This window comes from Marmota marmota, unplaced genomic scaffold, assembly GCF_001458135.2.
Source record: "Marmota marmota marmota unplaced genomic scaffold, marMar, whole genome shotgun sequence".
In the NCBI taxonomy this organism is placed as follows: domain Eukaryota; kingdom Metazoa; phylum Chordata; class Mammalia; order Rodentia; family Sciuridae; genus Marmota; species Marmota marmota.
In genome coordinates, this window is record NW_025999925.1 from 4,160,787 (window position 1) to 4,178,460 (window position 17,674).

Here is a 17,674-nt window from a genome sequence, read left to right on the forward strand (position 1 = left end):
CTGGTAGAGTGCTTGCCTGGTATGTATAAGGCACTGGGTTCCATTCTTAGCACCACATAGAAATAAATAAATTAAATGAAGGTTCATTGACAACTAAATATATTTTAAATAAATAAATACCCTCACAGCCAACCAGGTAGAGATTAGATTGTAAGGGTGAGGCGATTATTAAGACAAGATCAGTAAGTGACAGATATTAGTGCCTTAGCATGATAGTAATGAGATACAAGTTGGAACCTATAGGAGTTGCTAACAAATGGGTTGTAGGGTGCGAAAAATGGGGTCAAGGATGATCCTCACTCTTTGACCTGAGTAAGCCAGCCTGTGTTTTCCCACCCCATTTACTGAGATGGGAAAAGCAGGTTTAGAGTGGAAGGTTGAAGAATAAAGAGGGCATGTAGTGCTCGGAGACCTATTAGGCACCCAGATGGAGATACTCACTTATTCAGTTGGAATTCTAGTCAGAAGTCAGAGTAGGTATGTGTGTGGAGTCTACAGTCTGTAAATGAGGAGGAAAGTCATGGAGAAAATGAGATCACCTAGCAGCTGAGCATAAATGGTGAAGGGGAGTGTGCTGTGCTACTGTGGCTTGAGGCACTCCAACATTTAGATCACAGGAAAAGGAGGAGATTCTGCAAAGGAACCCAAGAGGGAAAGGGAAAAAAATTTGAAGGATAGAATGGTCAACTGTTGGTAGGGATAAATAGGTAAAGTAAGATGAGAATGGAGAATTTGCCACTGAATTGAATAAGGTGGAGGTGGTCATTGGTGTTGGTGGAGGGGTAGGACCCCAAATCTGATTAGAGTGAGTTGAAGAGTGGGAACTAAGGAAGTAGTGACAGTTGGATCAAAAATGTCTCTTTGAAGGAGTCTTGCTGTTAAAGGGAGCAGAGATGAGGAGAAGGAGCTGTGGAAGATAATGAGAAGGGTGGGTCTTTTGTTGTTTTTAATGCCATCCATGCTTTGTAACAATAGAAGGCAAAGTATATGGGCACAAATGTGAGTAGCCTGGCAGATTTGACACTAGGAAATGGAAGTTCTCTTATGATTGCTTATTTTCTCGGTGAAATTAGATAAAATCATGAGCTGAAAGTGAGAGTGGTAGGAGAAGGGGAAATGCTTAGCATTTCAGATATTGTTAGAATGATATAAAAGTGTAATCTCAGAAATACCAAGTATTCCTATGAATGTTCTGCTAAAAAGAACCAAAATAGGAATGGTTCAAGCCAAAATCACTAAGCATAGTCAAGGAGCTTCCTGATTTGTTCAGGAAATGTATAAAAGGCACTTGATAAATCTTAATTTTTAATTTTTTGGAATAACTAATATGTTGTTCAAAGTGCAAAAGGAATATATGGGTAAGCAACAAAGATTTCCTTCCTTGCTTGTCCTCCCATCTAATTTGTTTTCCTGGAGTCTGTTAAAAATAACCCTTGTGTCTATGTCCAAAGATATTTTATTGATCCATTTTTTAAAATGTGTGCTAAGAATTTTTTATATCCTTACTAAAATGAAATAAACATTTTGAATTACTAATATGCATTTATCCTCTTTAATTTGTATAAAAATCATTTCTAAAAAAGAGCAAGAAGAAGCATCTGTTTTAATACTAACTTCACAATGTTGGCAGCCATCTGGCAGAAGTCTTATTTGTTAGATTTTTCTTAAGAAACATGTGTGTTTAACAAGGTTCTTTTTCCATCTTTGTCTTCACAGCTGATCTCGCATCTTTAATGGACCAAACATATGAGAGAAAGTTGCCTGTTAGTTCTTTAACAATCTCACGGGTAAGAACATTTAAACTCTTTTCCCCTGCTAAAGAAAAAAGAAGGAAGAATGCAAGAAAGATTCTTTATGGTAGATAAGGCTGTGTGAAGAAAGAATATGCCTCATAGTTTCACACTTTTTCAGTAGTGTGGTGTGTTTTTATAGACTTAATAGATATTTTATGGTATAATAGCAATTTTGTTTGGGGCTGAAATAAAAGGTAACAAATTTACTAGTCGCCAGTGTTAGTAATCACTATTTTGTATCTTTCTTATTTTAATTTTCTCAAGGTACAATATTCGGCTGTCTGATACCATGATTTTTTTAAGTCAATATGCTTTTCAAAATAATACTATGCACTTGTTGGTATTGGAAGTATTTCTGGTAGCTGAGAAAGTCTTTAGAAGAATAAATATTAGCCAGGTGCAGTGGTGCACACCGTAATTTCAGTGGCTTGGAAGGCTGAGTCAAAAGGATTGCAAGTTTAAAGCCAGCCTCAGCCTTAGCGAGGCCTTGGGCAACTCAGCAAGACTCTGTCTGTAAATAAAATACAAACTATAAATAAATATAAAAAATATAAATAAAAAAGACTAAGGGTGTGGCTCAGTGTAAGTGCCCCTGTGTTCAGTCCCCAGTACCAATGTTAAACTGCTGCAAGGCAGTGGATAATAGAATAATACTGGCTAGGAATCAAAAATAGTAATTGAAATTAATAGTGACCATTACTGAGCACCTTCTATGCCAGTTAATTTATTAGTTTCTTTTTTTTTCCTCCACATTTTTAATTGGTGCATTATAGTTGTATGTGATGGTGAAATTTGTTATTACATATTTGTTATTACATATTTATACACTCAGATAATGATATAATTTGGCCAATTTCCCTAGTATTTCCCTTTCCCTCCCTTCTTCCCTCCCCCTCGCCCTTTTCCTCTACTCTACTCATCTCCCTTCAATTTTCATGATATTTTCCCCATCCTTATCTTTATTTTCCTTTCTCCTCTCTAACTTCCACTTGTGAGAGAAAATATATGACCCTTGACCTTCTGAGTTTGGCTTATTTTGCTCAATATAATGTTTTTAAGTTCCATCCATTTTCCTGCACATGACATAATTTCATTTTTATTTATGATTGAATAAAACGCCACTGTGTATATATGCCACATTTTCTTTATCCATTCATCCATTGATGGACACCTAGGCTGATTTCATAGTTTGGCTATTGTAAATTGTGCTGCTATAAACATGGGTATATATGTATCACTATAATATAATGACTTTAATTCTTCAGGATAAATACCAAAAAGTGGTATAGCTGGGTCATGTGGTGGTTCCATTCTGGTTTTTTTCTTTCTTTTTTTTTTTTGTTCTTCTTAGACATACATGACAGTAGGATGTATTTTGACATATTTTACATACATGGAGTATAACTTATTCTAATTAGGATCCCATTCTTGTGGTTGGGCATGATGTAGAGTTACACTGATCATGTATTTATATATGAACATAGGAAAGTTATGTCTGATTCATTCTTCTGCCTTTCTTATTCCCTCCTGCTCCCTTCCCTTCATTAATTCCCCTTTGATTAATCCAGTGAACTTCTATTCTTCCCTCCCCCCACCTCATATATCGGAGAGAACATTTGACTTTGGTTTTTTTGGGTTGGCTTATTTCCCTTAGCACGACAGTCTCCAGTTTCATCCATTTACCAGCAAATGCCAGGATTTTATTCTTCTCACTGGCTGAGTAATATTTCATTGTGTATATACACCACATTTTCTTTATCCATTTATCTGTTGAAGGGCATCTAGATTGGTCCCATAGCTTAGCTATTATGAATTGAGTAGCTATAAAATTGATGTGCTGCATCACTGTAGTTTGCTGATTTTAAGTCCTTTGGGTATATGATAAGAAGTGGCATAACTGGTTCAAATGATGGTTCCATCCCAAGTTTTCCATTCCTGGTCCTTTGAGGAATCTCCATAGTTGCTAATTTATAATTCCACCAATAGTGTGAATGTGTTTCTTTTCTCCACATTCTCTTCAGCATGCATCATTGTTTGTTCTTTGGTACAAGGGATTGAACTCAGAGGCGCTTCACCACTGAATTTAGTCTCCAACCCTTTATTTTTTTTTTTTTAATTTTGAGACAGGGTCTTGCTGAGATACTGAGGCTGGCTTTGAACTCAAGTCCTCCTGCCTCAGCCTTCTGAGTCACTGGATTACAGTTGTGTGCCACTGCTCCCTGCTATTTGTATTCTTGATGGCTGCCATTCTCACTGGAATAAGATGAAAATCTCAGTGTAGTTTTGGTTTGCATTTCCCTAATTGCTAATGATGTTGAACATTTCCTCATACATTTATTAGCCATTTGTATTTCTTCTTTTGAGAAATATCTGTTTAGTTCATTTGCCTATTTATTAATTTGGTGGTCTTTTTGTTGTTTTTTGTTCTTTATTTAATCTGGATATTAATCCTCTGTCAGAAGAGTAACTAGCAAAGATTTTCTCCCAATCTATATGTTCTCTCTTTATATTCTTGTCTCCTTTGCTGTGCAGAAGCTTTTTAAATTTGATATCATCTCATTTATTAACTCTTGGCTTTATTTCCTGAACTTTAGGGGTCCTTAAAAGGAAGTCTTGTATTAGTTTCTTAGAATACATTTTTTTTCTGTTAATTCTTACAGCATTATGTTTACTTAAGATAGATGGTTTAATAACCTTTTCAAGTTCACATAGCTTATAGTGAAAAGTTGAGATTCAAACCCAGCTACCTGTGATATCAAAGTTTTTCTTTGTTGCTTTCCTCAAATACATCTGGTCTTATCTAGATCACACATTCACTTTGTAATATTGGGCAATGGGTTTCCTCTCAATATTGTTTCCAGTATGAGGATAGTAGGATCTTCCTTGGAGGGATCCTATGGTGCAAAAATGAGATCTTGTGAAAGCTTTCAATTCAGCTGCTCATAATTTAAAATTTTTGGACTATAATTGACATTTTAGAGGAGAACTAAAAGATTATTGGTTCATTCCTGATGTGATGTGTAAAACTTTTGTGGACTGTTATACCTGGTATTAGTTTAGATAACACTTTAAGGTTTAGAGAATTTCACATACATTTTCTCATTGGAGCTTCATACTCTTTAGGGCCAGAGCTTTTATCCTATTTCTGCAGATGGAGCAACTAAGCCCCAGAGGGGCTGTGCCATCTGTTTATGCCACACAGAAAGCTACCAGAGAGCTGATTTTCAGGCTCAGGGCCTGTGTTTGTACCACTTTTCATCTGTACCTTAATGGATTTCTAAATCAAATCCACAAGTCTCATTTATTTTTAGAAAGTCTCCCCACTTTTACTCTTCTTCTTCATGAAGTTTTAATTATATTCACAACATGCATTATTGCCTATCTTTTTTGCCTCTGATTTTCTAAAGTGGAATCCATCCTTGCAATATTTTTTTCTATTTATTTATTTGTATTATAGTTAAGGTGCATACTCAAACATTTTATGGTTTGAAGAAAGACTTTGTTAGAGGAATCATAAGTTGACTAACCTTAGCAGAATTTGAATCAGAGTAAGAAGAATGTTTAGAAAATAAGTTCTCTAAGATTTTTATGTTTTGGCAATATTGTTTTCAGCCATTAGTGTCTTCATTCTTTCAGCCAAATGTTCCCTTTATTGGGAGCTTAGGACATAGAGATAAGATCAGGATTTGAAGATAAAAGGTGATGACTACTTATAGTGATAGTGGAACAAGCTCTCGCCTAGTTCTGAACAAATTCAGCTTTGACTTTCAATCAGTTATTTTTTAAATTTTTTAACGAATTTTAAACAATATTTTTAATTGTAGATAGACACGATACTTTTATTTATTTTTATGTGGTGCAGAGGCTTGAACCCAGTGCCTCACACAGGCTAGGCAAGCACTTTACCACTGAGCTACAACCCCAGCTTTCAATCAGTTTTTCTCACCAAGGTTGTTCTATACATAGAAAATTAGAAGCTAATATATATTGTCTATATTGGCATAAAAGGATTTCAAGGATGGAGCCCTGCCAAATGAGCATTGTTTCAGTAAAACAGATGTCCTGTCCTTTTTAAGGTCAATGTGAAGTAGACCGAATATATGTCATAATTTCTTTTTCTCTTTTAGTTTGTGGACAACATTTCATCTCGAGAAGAGATAGATCATGCAGAATATTACCTTTACAAGTAAGTTTTCCATTTCATTTGGCTGTGTGTTCTCATGCCCTCTGCCACTGAACTACTCCTAATCCCTATACTTCCTTTTAACAAAAAAAAGATGATATGTTTCATATATAATATTTGACCTCTTGATATTTAGGTTTATGTTTTAGAGACCTTATCAGTATGAGAGCTTTCTCTCTTTTTCTTTTTTCATTTGCATCTGTATTATAGTCATACTTTGAAAAAAAAAAATATATATATATATGAATATATATATATATATATATAGGTNAACCTGTATATATCATCTCTCCTTTTTTTTTTTTTTTTTTTTTTACAAATTAATATATACTCTGTATAGCTACTGGTCACCTATTTTTAATTAACTGTATATGCTTAGATATTTCCTACATTGCTCCATTTAGTATTTCATTTTGTCTCAGAGCTGTGAACAGTGCCACTATGAGCTACAGATACACTCATCCAGGTGTACAAACATGTATTTTCAGTATAACATTATTGGTAGTAGCAAGACTGGAATTATTAAATTCATCCTTCCAGTTGATTTTTCACCTACCAAATATCTATCAAAATGATACCTTACAACTAAATTTTTATTGTGATTCCTATTTTAAAATCTGATTTATTATTTGTTTCAATTCTTAGATTCCAAAAATAGACTCAGATTGAAATTTAAAATGTTTCCAGTAAGCTTTTCATTAGTTTTCTTTTTTTTTTTTCCTGGTTTTTGGGGTTTGGGGGTTTTTTTTGTACTAGGGATTGAACTCGGCCACTGAGCTATATCCCCAGCCCTATTTTGTATTTTATTTGGAGGCAGGGTCTCGCTAAGTTGCTTAGTGCCTCACTTTGGCTGAGGCTGGCTTTGAACTTGTGATCCTCCTGAGCTGCTGGGATTACAGGTGTTCACCCCTGTGCCCGGCTCCCTTTTGTTTAGTTTTGATTAAAAGAATTTTGTTATTTGTATCTAGGTATAGTTTTTAAAGTTTACTCTGTTTTAGTGAAAATTTGTTCAATTTTCTTTTTTCAGTTTTGCTAAATAGTCATGAGACTTCTTTTTCATTTATTTTTTTAAAAAAATATTTATTTTTTAATTGTAGTTGGACACAATACCTTTATTTTATTTATTTATTTTTATGTGGTGCTGAGGAGTGAACCCAGGGCCTTGCTAGGTGAGTGCTCTACCACTGAGCCACAATCCCAGCCCCTTCTTTTTTATTTCTGAGTTGGTATTTTTTGTTTAAATCAAGTGTCTTGGATTCTACCCATTAAGAAACATTTATTTTAAATCTAAGATTACCTTTAGCTATGTCCTAAGTTTAAATTTTAAGTCCTAACATCATAGTTGCAAGTGCCCTCATATCCTTCATTAAGGTAAACATACATGAAGCGAGGCACAGTGGCATAGATGTGAAATACCAGCAGCTTAGGAGATTGAGGCAGGAGGATTTCAACTTCAAACCCAGCCTCAGCAGCTTGGCATGATCCTAAGCAATTTAGTGAGACCTTGTCTCAAAATAAAAGATTAAAAGAAAGGGCTGAGGATGTGGCTCAGTATTTAAGCAACACTGGGCTTAATCCCTGGTATTCCCCCGCCTCCAAAAATAAATAAATATAAATATATATATATGGATCCCTTGATGTGAGTGAGCCCTGCCTCCTTTAGTGGCTCTTTGGAACTGTAGTGCTGTATTGTAGTTACTTTTATCCATGGTGAAGGGAATATTTGGACTGCCATTTGTGCAGTTCTCACTCTTTTGCTTTGTTTGCAGCACAATGCAGAAAATAGTTTCAGTTTCTTAATAGAATTATTAGAATTCTGTCCTATGAGACGACATAGTGCCATAGTCTTGGAAGAAGTATTTTCCAAATTTACAGGTACTTCTGTAGCATGTAATTGATTTCAATAATTCAGCATTTATCATATATTTATTGAGCACCTATTTTATACCCAGCTCTATTTAAGTTTCTGAGCATATGTTGATGAATAAGTTAGACCCTACCTGTCTTTATATACTACAATATATCCCCAAGACCTTTCATGATTAACTCTTCACATGATGTCCAGTTTTGTGTGACTCATAATATTACTGAAAGATTCATAAAAATCACTATTTCTTGTTTCCATATAGTTCGTATAGTGGACTCTTATCTATCATAAATCTGAGCCATTATTTGATATAACATCCCATCTGTTGCTTAATCAGAAATAACATTCTAGCTGTGACATTACTTTTTTTTTTTTAAAGTTCTGTTCCCCTTCCTTTCATTACCAAGAAAATTCACTCTGTTTTTCCTACTCCCTTTTTTAAAGAAGTAAATGTTTTTATGGCTTCATGTGTACTGTTGTGTTTGTATGAGAATAGGTAAAACTCTACAAAGTTGTGTGTAATGGAGGTTGGCTAGGTTTACTCACTAACCAAATACCTTACTCCTGCTTCCCAGCCTTAGAGAATGTATACAACATACTTATGTCTCAGAAAAATTAAAAGTTATAAATTGCATAACTTTTCTCTCTGGTTAAAGTCAGGGGTGTTGATTCTGAAGACACCAGGGACCAGTTGTTCTGTAGTACTTTCACCAATTAGATCTCCAGTGTTTGTGATGCCTAACAGGCCCATATACTATAACTTTAGACATCTCAGGTAAACTTAAAACTATGGGTCTAGAGTAAGGAAATAGAGAGCAACTTCTGATCCTAGACAACTCAGGGCTTCTTGCTGGCCTACCTTTAGAATTTCTCATTTTCCAGGCAGTACCATCATTTACAGTAAATATAGCAGGACACTTGCATTGGCTCAGCTTCTCTACAGCAGCCTGTAGACACAGGCTCTTCTCACAGAGTATAACTGCCACATCTTCTCATCTTCTGATGGTTAAATCTCCCCACGTATTATGGAGAGTATTAGACCCAAAGAAGCTGGAAATCTTGACTGATCAGTGGAGAGCTGATTGAACTTCTGCGGTTATATCAGGTGCATGAGTGCATTAGCCAGCTTTTTGTTGCTGCAACCAAAATACCTGACAAGAACAACTTAGAGGAGGGAAAGTTTATTTTGGCTCACAGTTTCAGAGGTCTCAATCCATGGTTGACTGACTCCATTGCTCTGGGGCCAAGGTGAGACAGAACATCATGGCAGAAGGGGATGGTGGAGGAAAGCTGCTTAGATCATGGTAGCCAGGAAGCAGAGGGGTGGGGGGGTCAGGGGCATGATAGAATCCCTTAGGGCATGCCCCCTGTGGCCTCCTTCAACTAATTACAATCCACCTGCCTATAGTTAACCACCCAGTATTCCAAATTTTAATCCATCAAATGGATTAATCCACTGAATAGGTTACAGTTCTCATCATTGCCTAAAAGCCCCACCTCTGAGCCTTTCTGCAATGGGGATTGTACTTTCAAACCATGAACTTTGAGGTGGACATTTCTAGATTGAAATCATAACAGCAAGTGAGCAGTTCGAAGTTGCAGTAGTTCATGGTGCTGCTGGTACATGCCACCTATCCCAGAAAGAATTTGCATGTTTGAATCTCCAGAAGTACACAATTTTGAAAGTTTAGGGACTTGAACATTAAAGAGCACCAGGGATTTTAAAGGAGGGATAGAAAGGCTACGTTGGAAACAGCAAGAGAGAAAACAAACATCCAGACACTCTAGTGGGGTGTGCCCTATTCTCTAGGGGCCAGCAAGCCTATGATCAGCTAATACCCTGCTGTTTGTGAACAGAAAATGACAACACCAAGGGAAGGGAGATGAAGCTCTAAACCAACAGTAACGTGAATTAAAGATAATTGAGGCAATTAATACAGGAAACTACGTAAGTTGACCAAATAAGGAAAAAAACACTTGCTAATACTCTATACATCAAAAAGGAAAAGAAACCAAGATCCAAACACTGAAAAGGTTCAAGTGAAGTAAAGTAAAATATGAACGCCAAGAAAACAAGGCAGGCTAAGAATGGTTTAGTTTGGGTTGTAACAAATACAGAGATGTTAATTAAAATAAGATAATAAAATTGAACAAAATTAATAAGACAAAATAGAAAGCACTTGAGCCAGATACTTATACAATATGGATGGTTTAGGCTGGCAGGTTGGAGGAAGGCAAGGAACTACTCTTGCCTAGGTATTCTTAGCAGACTAAATGAGGCCTAGAAGGAGATTCAGCCAGGCCATGCTGCCGCATGCCCTTTGCTTCTGCCAGAGAAACTGTGCCTCCAGCTGTTTTATGTTTTGGGATCTAACGAGAAAATTTAGAGAGGTCTGCAAACTTGGATAAGAATAAAATTGTATATTTGTTTTCACGAACCTCTCGGTAATATTTAGCATTCCCTTCAGTTATGAATATATATAACAGATCACTGTACTATTGGCAGCATCTGTACCTTTCTCACCAATAAAAATCATTTTTTTTCATTTCGCTTATTATATTTGTTGCACATATCTTAACCATGCTCATCGCAGCTTCGAAATTATGTTAGTAATTAAACCTGCTGCTGGCTAGTGTTTCATGCATTAATGAAGCAGCACATATGTTACCTTATCTTGAGAATTTCTCAATATCTTGATGATTGTACCTCGATATAATTGGGTTCAGTTGTGAGAAGCCAATTCTGAGAATGGATCCTTACGCTTCCCAGATTGCCAGAGGGTTTAGACACACACAAATGTCAAGGATCTTACTGGGAGCTCCTGTTTGAAAATAGGTTCCTTTGCCTATTCCTACTTCTTTCCCTGGGCCTTTTAAGGTATTGTAGGTCTTTCTTTTCTTTTCATACAAAGATTATTTTATATATTTTCATCTGGACCTTATAGAGGAAGACAAGCATGTGACTGAGAAGTGTTCTATCTTCCAAATGAAAATTTAGATACAGCCAGTCACCTAAGTTTCCCCAAAGGAGTGGGAAGAAGGTGTGGGGTGGGAGAAGAAGGCCCAGAGACACTGTCTTCAGGAGATCAGGGCTGGGCTAGGCAGGGGCAAAAACGGGTCTGCTTTATTGCAGTGTGGGGGTGATGTAAGAAGCCAGGCTGCTTCCCAGCAGCAAAAGCAGCAGTAGAGAAGGTTCTGGGTCAGGAGAAAGCTAAGACGACAGGTCACTGACAGAATTGACTGGTCATCTGATTGGTGGGATATAAGAAGTTGATTGCATTTGTTTTATTTAATAAGAGATTTGTTTAAACATGTCTTATGTTGATTTTAAAAACAGTCAAGTAAAACATTTTCTTTCTAGGTGAAGGATTTTTATTTTCTACCCACTTGCCTTCTCATTGGCATTTGAAAGAAAATAGGGCTTCCTACCTTTGCTTTACTGTAATTTACAGCATTCTTAAGAATTAGATCTGCATCTTTATTTACCAAGGCAAACCTTTCTCACCAATAAAAATCATTTTTTAAATATCGCTTATTACATTTGTTTCACATATCTTGGATTGCACATATCTGAGACATATAGATTGCATTTGCCATCTGTAGAGGCTGTGAATGTCAGCCACTGCCTGCCCTGAGCAAGGAAGGGGACCATGTACAATTAGTGGGGCAATTCTGTAAAAACATTGCAGTGTTTTCTTAGTGCAAGGTTTTACCATGAAGGAACCTAGGTGGAGCTATAATTTCTTTAAAGAAAACCGAGGCAGAAGGGATTCCAGAGAGACCTTAACATAAAGTGTGGAGCAAGAAGAAATCAGAATTACAGGATAAAAGAAATCCCTTGTATTTCTTGTAGTCTGTGTGGTATTATTTTTTGTTCCTCGAGAACCATAGTCTTAGCTTTTCCTCCTTTGGGTGCCTATCTATGTGGGGGTCAATGTTATTTTACAATGAGCTTATATGTAGAATTTCATATAATGGGAACTTCCTTTACCATTTTGTGGAGAACATCTTTTATGGGCCACTAGTTTGTAGTTCTGAGCTCAGCTCCATCCCTGTGCCTTGTCTACATAGTGACAAGTGAGCAGGAGGCAGGCTCTCGCCTCCATTTTCAGAAGGTAAAACTGCATGTCATTGGGAATATTGTGCCATCAGTAAAAGCCATTATTTTTATGGTTATAACAAACTGTAACAATTCCTATATTAGGATTTGATTACAACTCTAATGGAATGCAAATTCAAGCCATAAAAATTCCTCCTTTACATTTGCTATTCTTTTTACTGAGAATGTTTGCAAATTGCCTTTTTAAAAGTTTATTTAGGCTTTTGAATCATTTTGGGACAATGGTAGTTTACGGATGCATGAAATTAAACTTGTTCCTGTTACTATCAGAGCATCGGTAATCAGAACTGATCATTTAATCTGCAACACAATGGTCATTCCTGAAAGATAAGTGGTAGAAATTTCCGATGTATATAACATTCTCTCTTTATTGAGAACTTAATACTTTTTGAAGTAGCTTTTTGTTTTTTAGCAAAGATGTGGAGATTGTTGATTTACTTGTCATACAATAAGAAAAGATTGTTGCAGCGCTCCAGGGGAAGCTATGCTTTTCTCAGAGTGCAATTCCCTATGTTGTCACGGAGAGTGGCATGCCACCCAGTAATGAGAGGAAGTCTCAGTTGCGTGGCAGGCTGTGTGCTGCCAACACATTCATCCACACTGTACTTTGGCCTCAAGCATCTTTCATCAGTTGCTTAGCTGACCTGGCAGATACCAGGCGTCCCTGGTTGGAGACGGATGGCAGGTCAGGAACAGCTGGGGTGAGGCAGATGGCAGCCTGCGTGTCTCCAGGTCCTGGGTTGGCAGCCAGCCTGCAAAGGAAGGATCAAAATAGCTTCATTTTTCAATAAGCAAAAATACCCTGATGGTTCCTTAGAAGGCAAGGGTACCACCCCAGGTCTGTGTTGTAAGAATCTATTTCTGCCTGTAAGGAGAGAAGAAGGTAGGAGTTCATTAAGAAGGAACGCGTACAAGTTTGTACAGTACTAATTTTCCTTTGAGGGTACAGAAATTGTGCTTTACAGTATTAAAAGACAACATTAAAATTTTCTATTAGAATATATCCAGGTCTCATTTTGCTTAAGCATTTTGTTTAAGAAAAGAGTAGAAGCCTAAAGGAAGGAAAACAACCCTTTTTATAAGTGCTTTGGTTAGTTCTTGTTTGCTGATCCTTACCACAGCCTGGGAGATAGAAAGTTATTGTTAATGGCTCTGATTAGACAACAGCAGATTGTCAGGGGCATAGCTCATGCATTGCCAAAAACCCAGGGGAGTTGGTAGAAAAATGAGAACCCTCTGCCTCTACTACTTCAGACCCTGTACTTGTCATTTATTTCAGTCTGGAGTCTGTTTATAGGAGGGGTGTAGGGGTGAACCTTCAAGTGGTTTTCCTAGCTCTGGTTCAGACATACTCACTGATTTTTTCCAGAGTGATTACTCCTTTTTTATTTTTCTGGTGTGACACCTACGTACCTCTGGAGTCTTCTGTATTAACAGTCCGTAGTAGTCCATGCTGCTGAGAACACCCATGTTTACATCTTTGTATAGATGTATGCTTTTGTTTCTGTGGGATAAATATGTAGGAGTGGAATGGTTGGAGCATATGGTAGATATGTTTAACTTTTAAAGAATCTACTGAATTGTTTTCCAAAATGGTTTCAATTTTCAATCCCAGAAGCAGTTCCAGTTTCTCAACATTTTTGCCAATATATTTAGCCATATCAGTGTGTATTTATTTGTATCTCATTTTGGTTTTAATTTGTATTTGTCTAATGACTAATGCTATCTCCTTTGGCAGAGTATTCAAATCTTTTGCCCATTTTTTAGATTAAGATGCTTGTTTCTTGTTATTGAGTTTTGGGAATTATTTTTCTCATGGTCTCGTGTTTTCATTCACTGAGCAGTGTTTTTCAAAGAGTGGTTTTTATTTTTGGTGGAAGTCCAACTCATCATTTTTTCATTTTATGGATTGTGCATTTGGTATTATCTAAGAACTTTTCACAAACCAACACCACAGATATTTTTCTTCTATATATTTTTTAGAAGTTTTGTAGTTTTACATTGTATAGTAAAATCTATGATCCATTATGAGTTATTTTTTGTGTATGGTTTGAGGTAAGGATCAAAATTAATTTTTTGGCATAAGGATGCCTAATTGTGTCAAGGCCATTTATTAAGACTTTTTAAATTGCCTTTGTACCTTGTTGGTAATCACTTGTTCATATATGACAGAGTCTGTTTCTGGACTCTTTTGTTCCGTTGATGTCTATTCTGTTCTTTGTCTTGATGCAAATACAACATGTCTTAATGGCCATAATTTTTAAATTTCTTAAAATCAAGCAGTGTAAGTCCTCCAGCTTGGCTCTTTTTCAAGTTGTTTTGGGTAATTTAGGTCCTTTCCATTCCTTATGTATACAAGTGTATGTGTACATATGTACACATGTATATATATATATGTATATATATATACACACACACACACACACACATACATACATACATACACACACACACATGCATTGTTAAATGTAGAGATGGCAGAAACTTATATCAATTCAAGAAATATGTATCAAATGTCTTATATATGTTTTGAAATAAGAATGGCCAAAAAGGAAGATTATAGGGAATATGAAAGGAGAGATTGATTTGGGGAATCACTAGGCATTCTTTTTCTGTGGAAAGCAAATTTAAGCTGCTCTCTGATAGGATTTGATATAGAAGTATACAAGGAGAGATACCATGTCTAGAAGACAAGTAATACTTGGTTCTGTTTATAATGGAAGTTCCAAAGCCAATGGAAGGTTTAAGATTATTTTTTTCATTCACTAAATGGTGTTATATTCAAAGAAAGGGTATGTTATACTCATTGTAATCGAAAGATTATAAAGTGGGGATAACTACAAATGTGGGACAATTCAAAATCAACTTGAGTCCAGGATATACTAAGTAGGTAAATTTATGTAACAGGATTTATGTTTAGAAGAAAACGTGCTTTGGACAGGCCAGAAGAGGGATCAGTGTTTTCAGCAAGCAGACATGAAAGAGGTAGAACTTGAGATGGCCTTGAAGAGTGATGCACAGAGGAAATAGGAGCAGGTGATCAAAATGAAGCAAGCAGGATAGGTGAAGTTAGAAGAGGAGATGAGAACTGACCTTGTGGGGACTGTCCTAATTAGGAGGAGTAAGGCCTTTTAGGGTGTAATGAGAAATAAGGTAGACAAATTGTGGGAGGAATAGAATGCTGGAAGAGAGCAGGGAGAGTTTTAAATGTGTCATCATCACTCATGGCTAGGAGATATATCAACTGCTATTGTATCTGTAGAGAGGACTTAGGCAACATTTTTAAAGTTGCAAATACTTATGCCCTTTGACTCGATAATTCTACTTCCAGATATCTAACCTACTGATATACATTTATATATGTGAAATAATACCCGTTTTGAAAAGAAACTATATGTTGATCAATAGAGGCCTGTTGACGTTAAATTAATTGTTCTATAGCTATACGGTATTAAAACTGAGTGATTGAAAAGAATGAAGAATTTGTATTTGTATTTCATACGGAATAAGTTGTAAAATGTATTAAGTGAAAAGCAACAGCGAAGGATTTTGTGTGTTATATAATCACTGTAGGTTTGTTTGTATGTGTAATATGTGTGCTTTGATAGGTGTGTGTGTGTGTGTGTGTGTGTGTGTGTGTGTGTATGTACTTGGATTTTTTGGAGTAATACACACATTCACATAAAACTTGTAACATCGATCTCTTGGGGAAGAGACCTGGGTGGCTTTTTCCTGAATTCTCTCTTGTACCCTTTGAATTTTATATTATTGGTATCTATAACTTATTCAAGAAATGCTGTTTAAAGATCCTTGATATAATTAGTCATCACTAAATTCTTGAGAAGTAAATGTTATAATAAAGGTATTCCAGGAAGACTAATAGCAGAGTAAAATTTTTTACTGAAAGATAGAAACGTGGAAGGAAATTAATTGCCTATGCATATAGTGATAAAAGACCTGTCTTGTGGTAGTTGGCAGTGGAGATGAAGAAAGACTAGTATTGTACATGGAAGGGGAGAAAAATCAATCAATAGGATTAATGACAGGTTGAGTGTAAAAATAGAAAACAAGGAGGGTCAACACTGAACTGAAAAATTAACCCTCATTTAATGGGAAAATGACTAGTACATTGCTAGAAGTATTGAATTGGAAACAGATTTAGAAGGCAGCAAAAGGCTGGGGTTTTACTTGCCTTTTCATTGTACATATACTTGTTTCTAAATTTGATAAAACATATTTTATGCCTACTGACCATATTGGACTATTTGAGAGGAACTGGCCAAAGACCTTTGGAGAAAGAACAACTGCAAAAACATACCCATTAGGTCTTCCTGGTGTGCTGGCACCAGCTAGAAAATTTTAGACTAAGCGACTTCTGAAGTCCTGCCAGCTTTCAGAATCTGTGAAATTGAGGCTTGGATAGACTAAGAGATTTCCTTAAAGCCATGTGACGAGTCCTAACAGCTGTAAATGAAGATCTGACTTCAAGGCTCATCAGCAAGACTGGTGTCTCTTTTATGCTAGTTTTTTGTTTGTTTGTTTGCTTGTTTTTGGTTTTGTTTTGTTGTTTTATTTCTTTGTTTGTTGTACTAGGGATTGAACCCAGGAGTGCTTAGCCACTGAGCCACATCCCCAGCCTTTTTTATAGTTATTTAGAAACAGGGTCTTCCTAAGTTGCTTAGGGCCTTGCTAAGTTGCTGAGGCTGACCTTGAAGCCGAAATCCTCCTGTCTCAGCCTCCTGAATCCCTGGGATTATAGGAATGCGCCACTGCCCCTGACTTGTACCAGTACTTTTTACTAAGGTAGTCTTAGTAATAAACCAGAAGGTAGAGACTGGATATGTCTCTAGTATTTCATAACAAAGTGACATAGAATTAATTAAACTTAACATAAAGAATCAGCAATAAAAATGCATTTTCCTGGGAGGAAGAAAAGCGCTGAAAAGACTGCTTTGTAGTTAGAATGGTAGGAAAGAAGTGACCTGGATTTTAGGACCAAGTTAGTACCCACTTTTATCTTATAACTTGGAACTGGTTAAGCTGACTCTCTGGACATCAGTTTCCTAGATGAATGATCTGAGTTGCCTCCCAAGGCACATTCCTTATCTAAAATTCTGTTTCTCAGTGCCACTGAGTGAGATAAAACTCAGATTTTATCATCAGAAGCCTCAGATTGAAACACATGAGGTTCTGGTTTGTTTAGTTTCTCGTGAACTTTATTCATGTAAACAGTGGAATTGAAGTTTTAGCTTCTTTAACTGTGAATATCAAAAGAAAAACTAAAAGATGTAAAATTGGACAATAGAAAAAAATAGGGAAACTTCTTAATCTCTTCTGAATTTTAGCAGCAGTCTTCACTTTCTATCTTATTTGTAAACATCTTTGGTAAGTTCTGTGATATGTAAAATTGGGTTTTCACACTTATTTTCCAGGAAACTAATTTTTATACTGTATGTACTTGAGATTTTCCTGTTGTCTGTCTCCGAAAGAGCTACAAAGCACGTGATTTTGATGCTTGCATGTACATGGGATTTAAAGGAAAGGGCTGAAGTCTGTTCTAATAATTACAGAAGCCTTTGAGGATTAAACCTTTAAAAAAAAACACTAACATTTTATATAAAGTTATTTCCTGTTCCACAGCATAAAGTCCCTCAGTGAAAAAATTATCAGCTATTTTCATAATTATAAAGTCATAATTTAGAGTACCAGGA

At 36.2% G+C, this 17,674-nt stretch overlaps 1 protein-coding gene across 3 annotated transcripts in view; it reads left to right on the top strand.

Moving 5' to 3' along the window:
* Mrps27 (mitochondrial ribosomal protein S27) overlaps window positions 1-17,674 on the top strand; it is an 89,645-nt gene that overhangs the window by 18,650 nt on the left and 53,321 nt on the right. For all 3 annotated transcript variants that reach the window (XM_015497813.2, XM_048800151.1, XM_015497814.2), the window contains exons 3-4: window positions 1,717-1,787; window positions 5,921-5,979. In XM_015497813.2, the coding sequence (XP_015353299.1) occupies window positions 1,717-1,787; window positions 5,921-5,979 (130 nt within the window). The remainder of the gene's footprint in view (window positions 1-1,716; window positions 1,788-5,920; window positions 5,980-17,674) is intronic.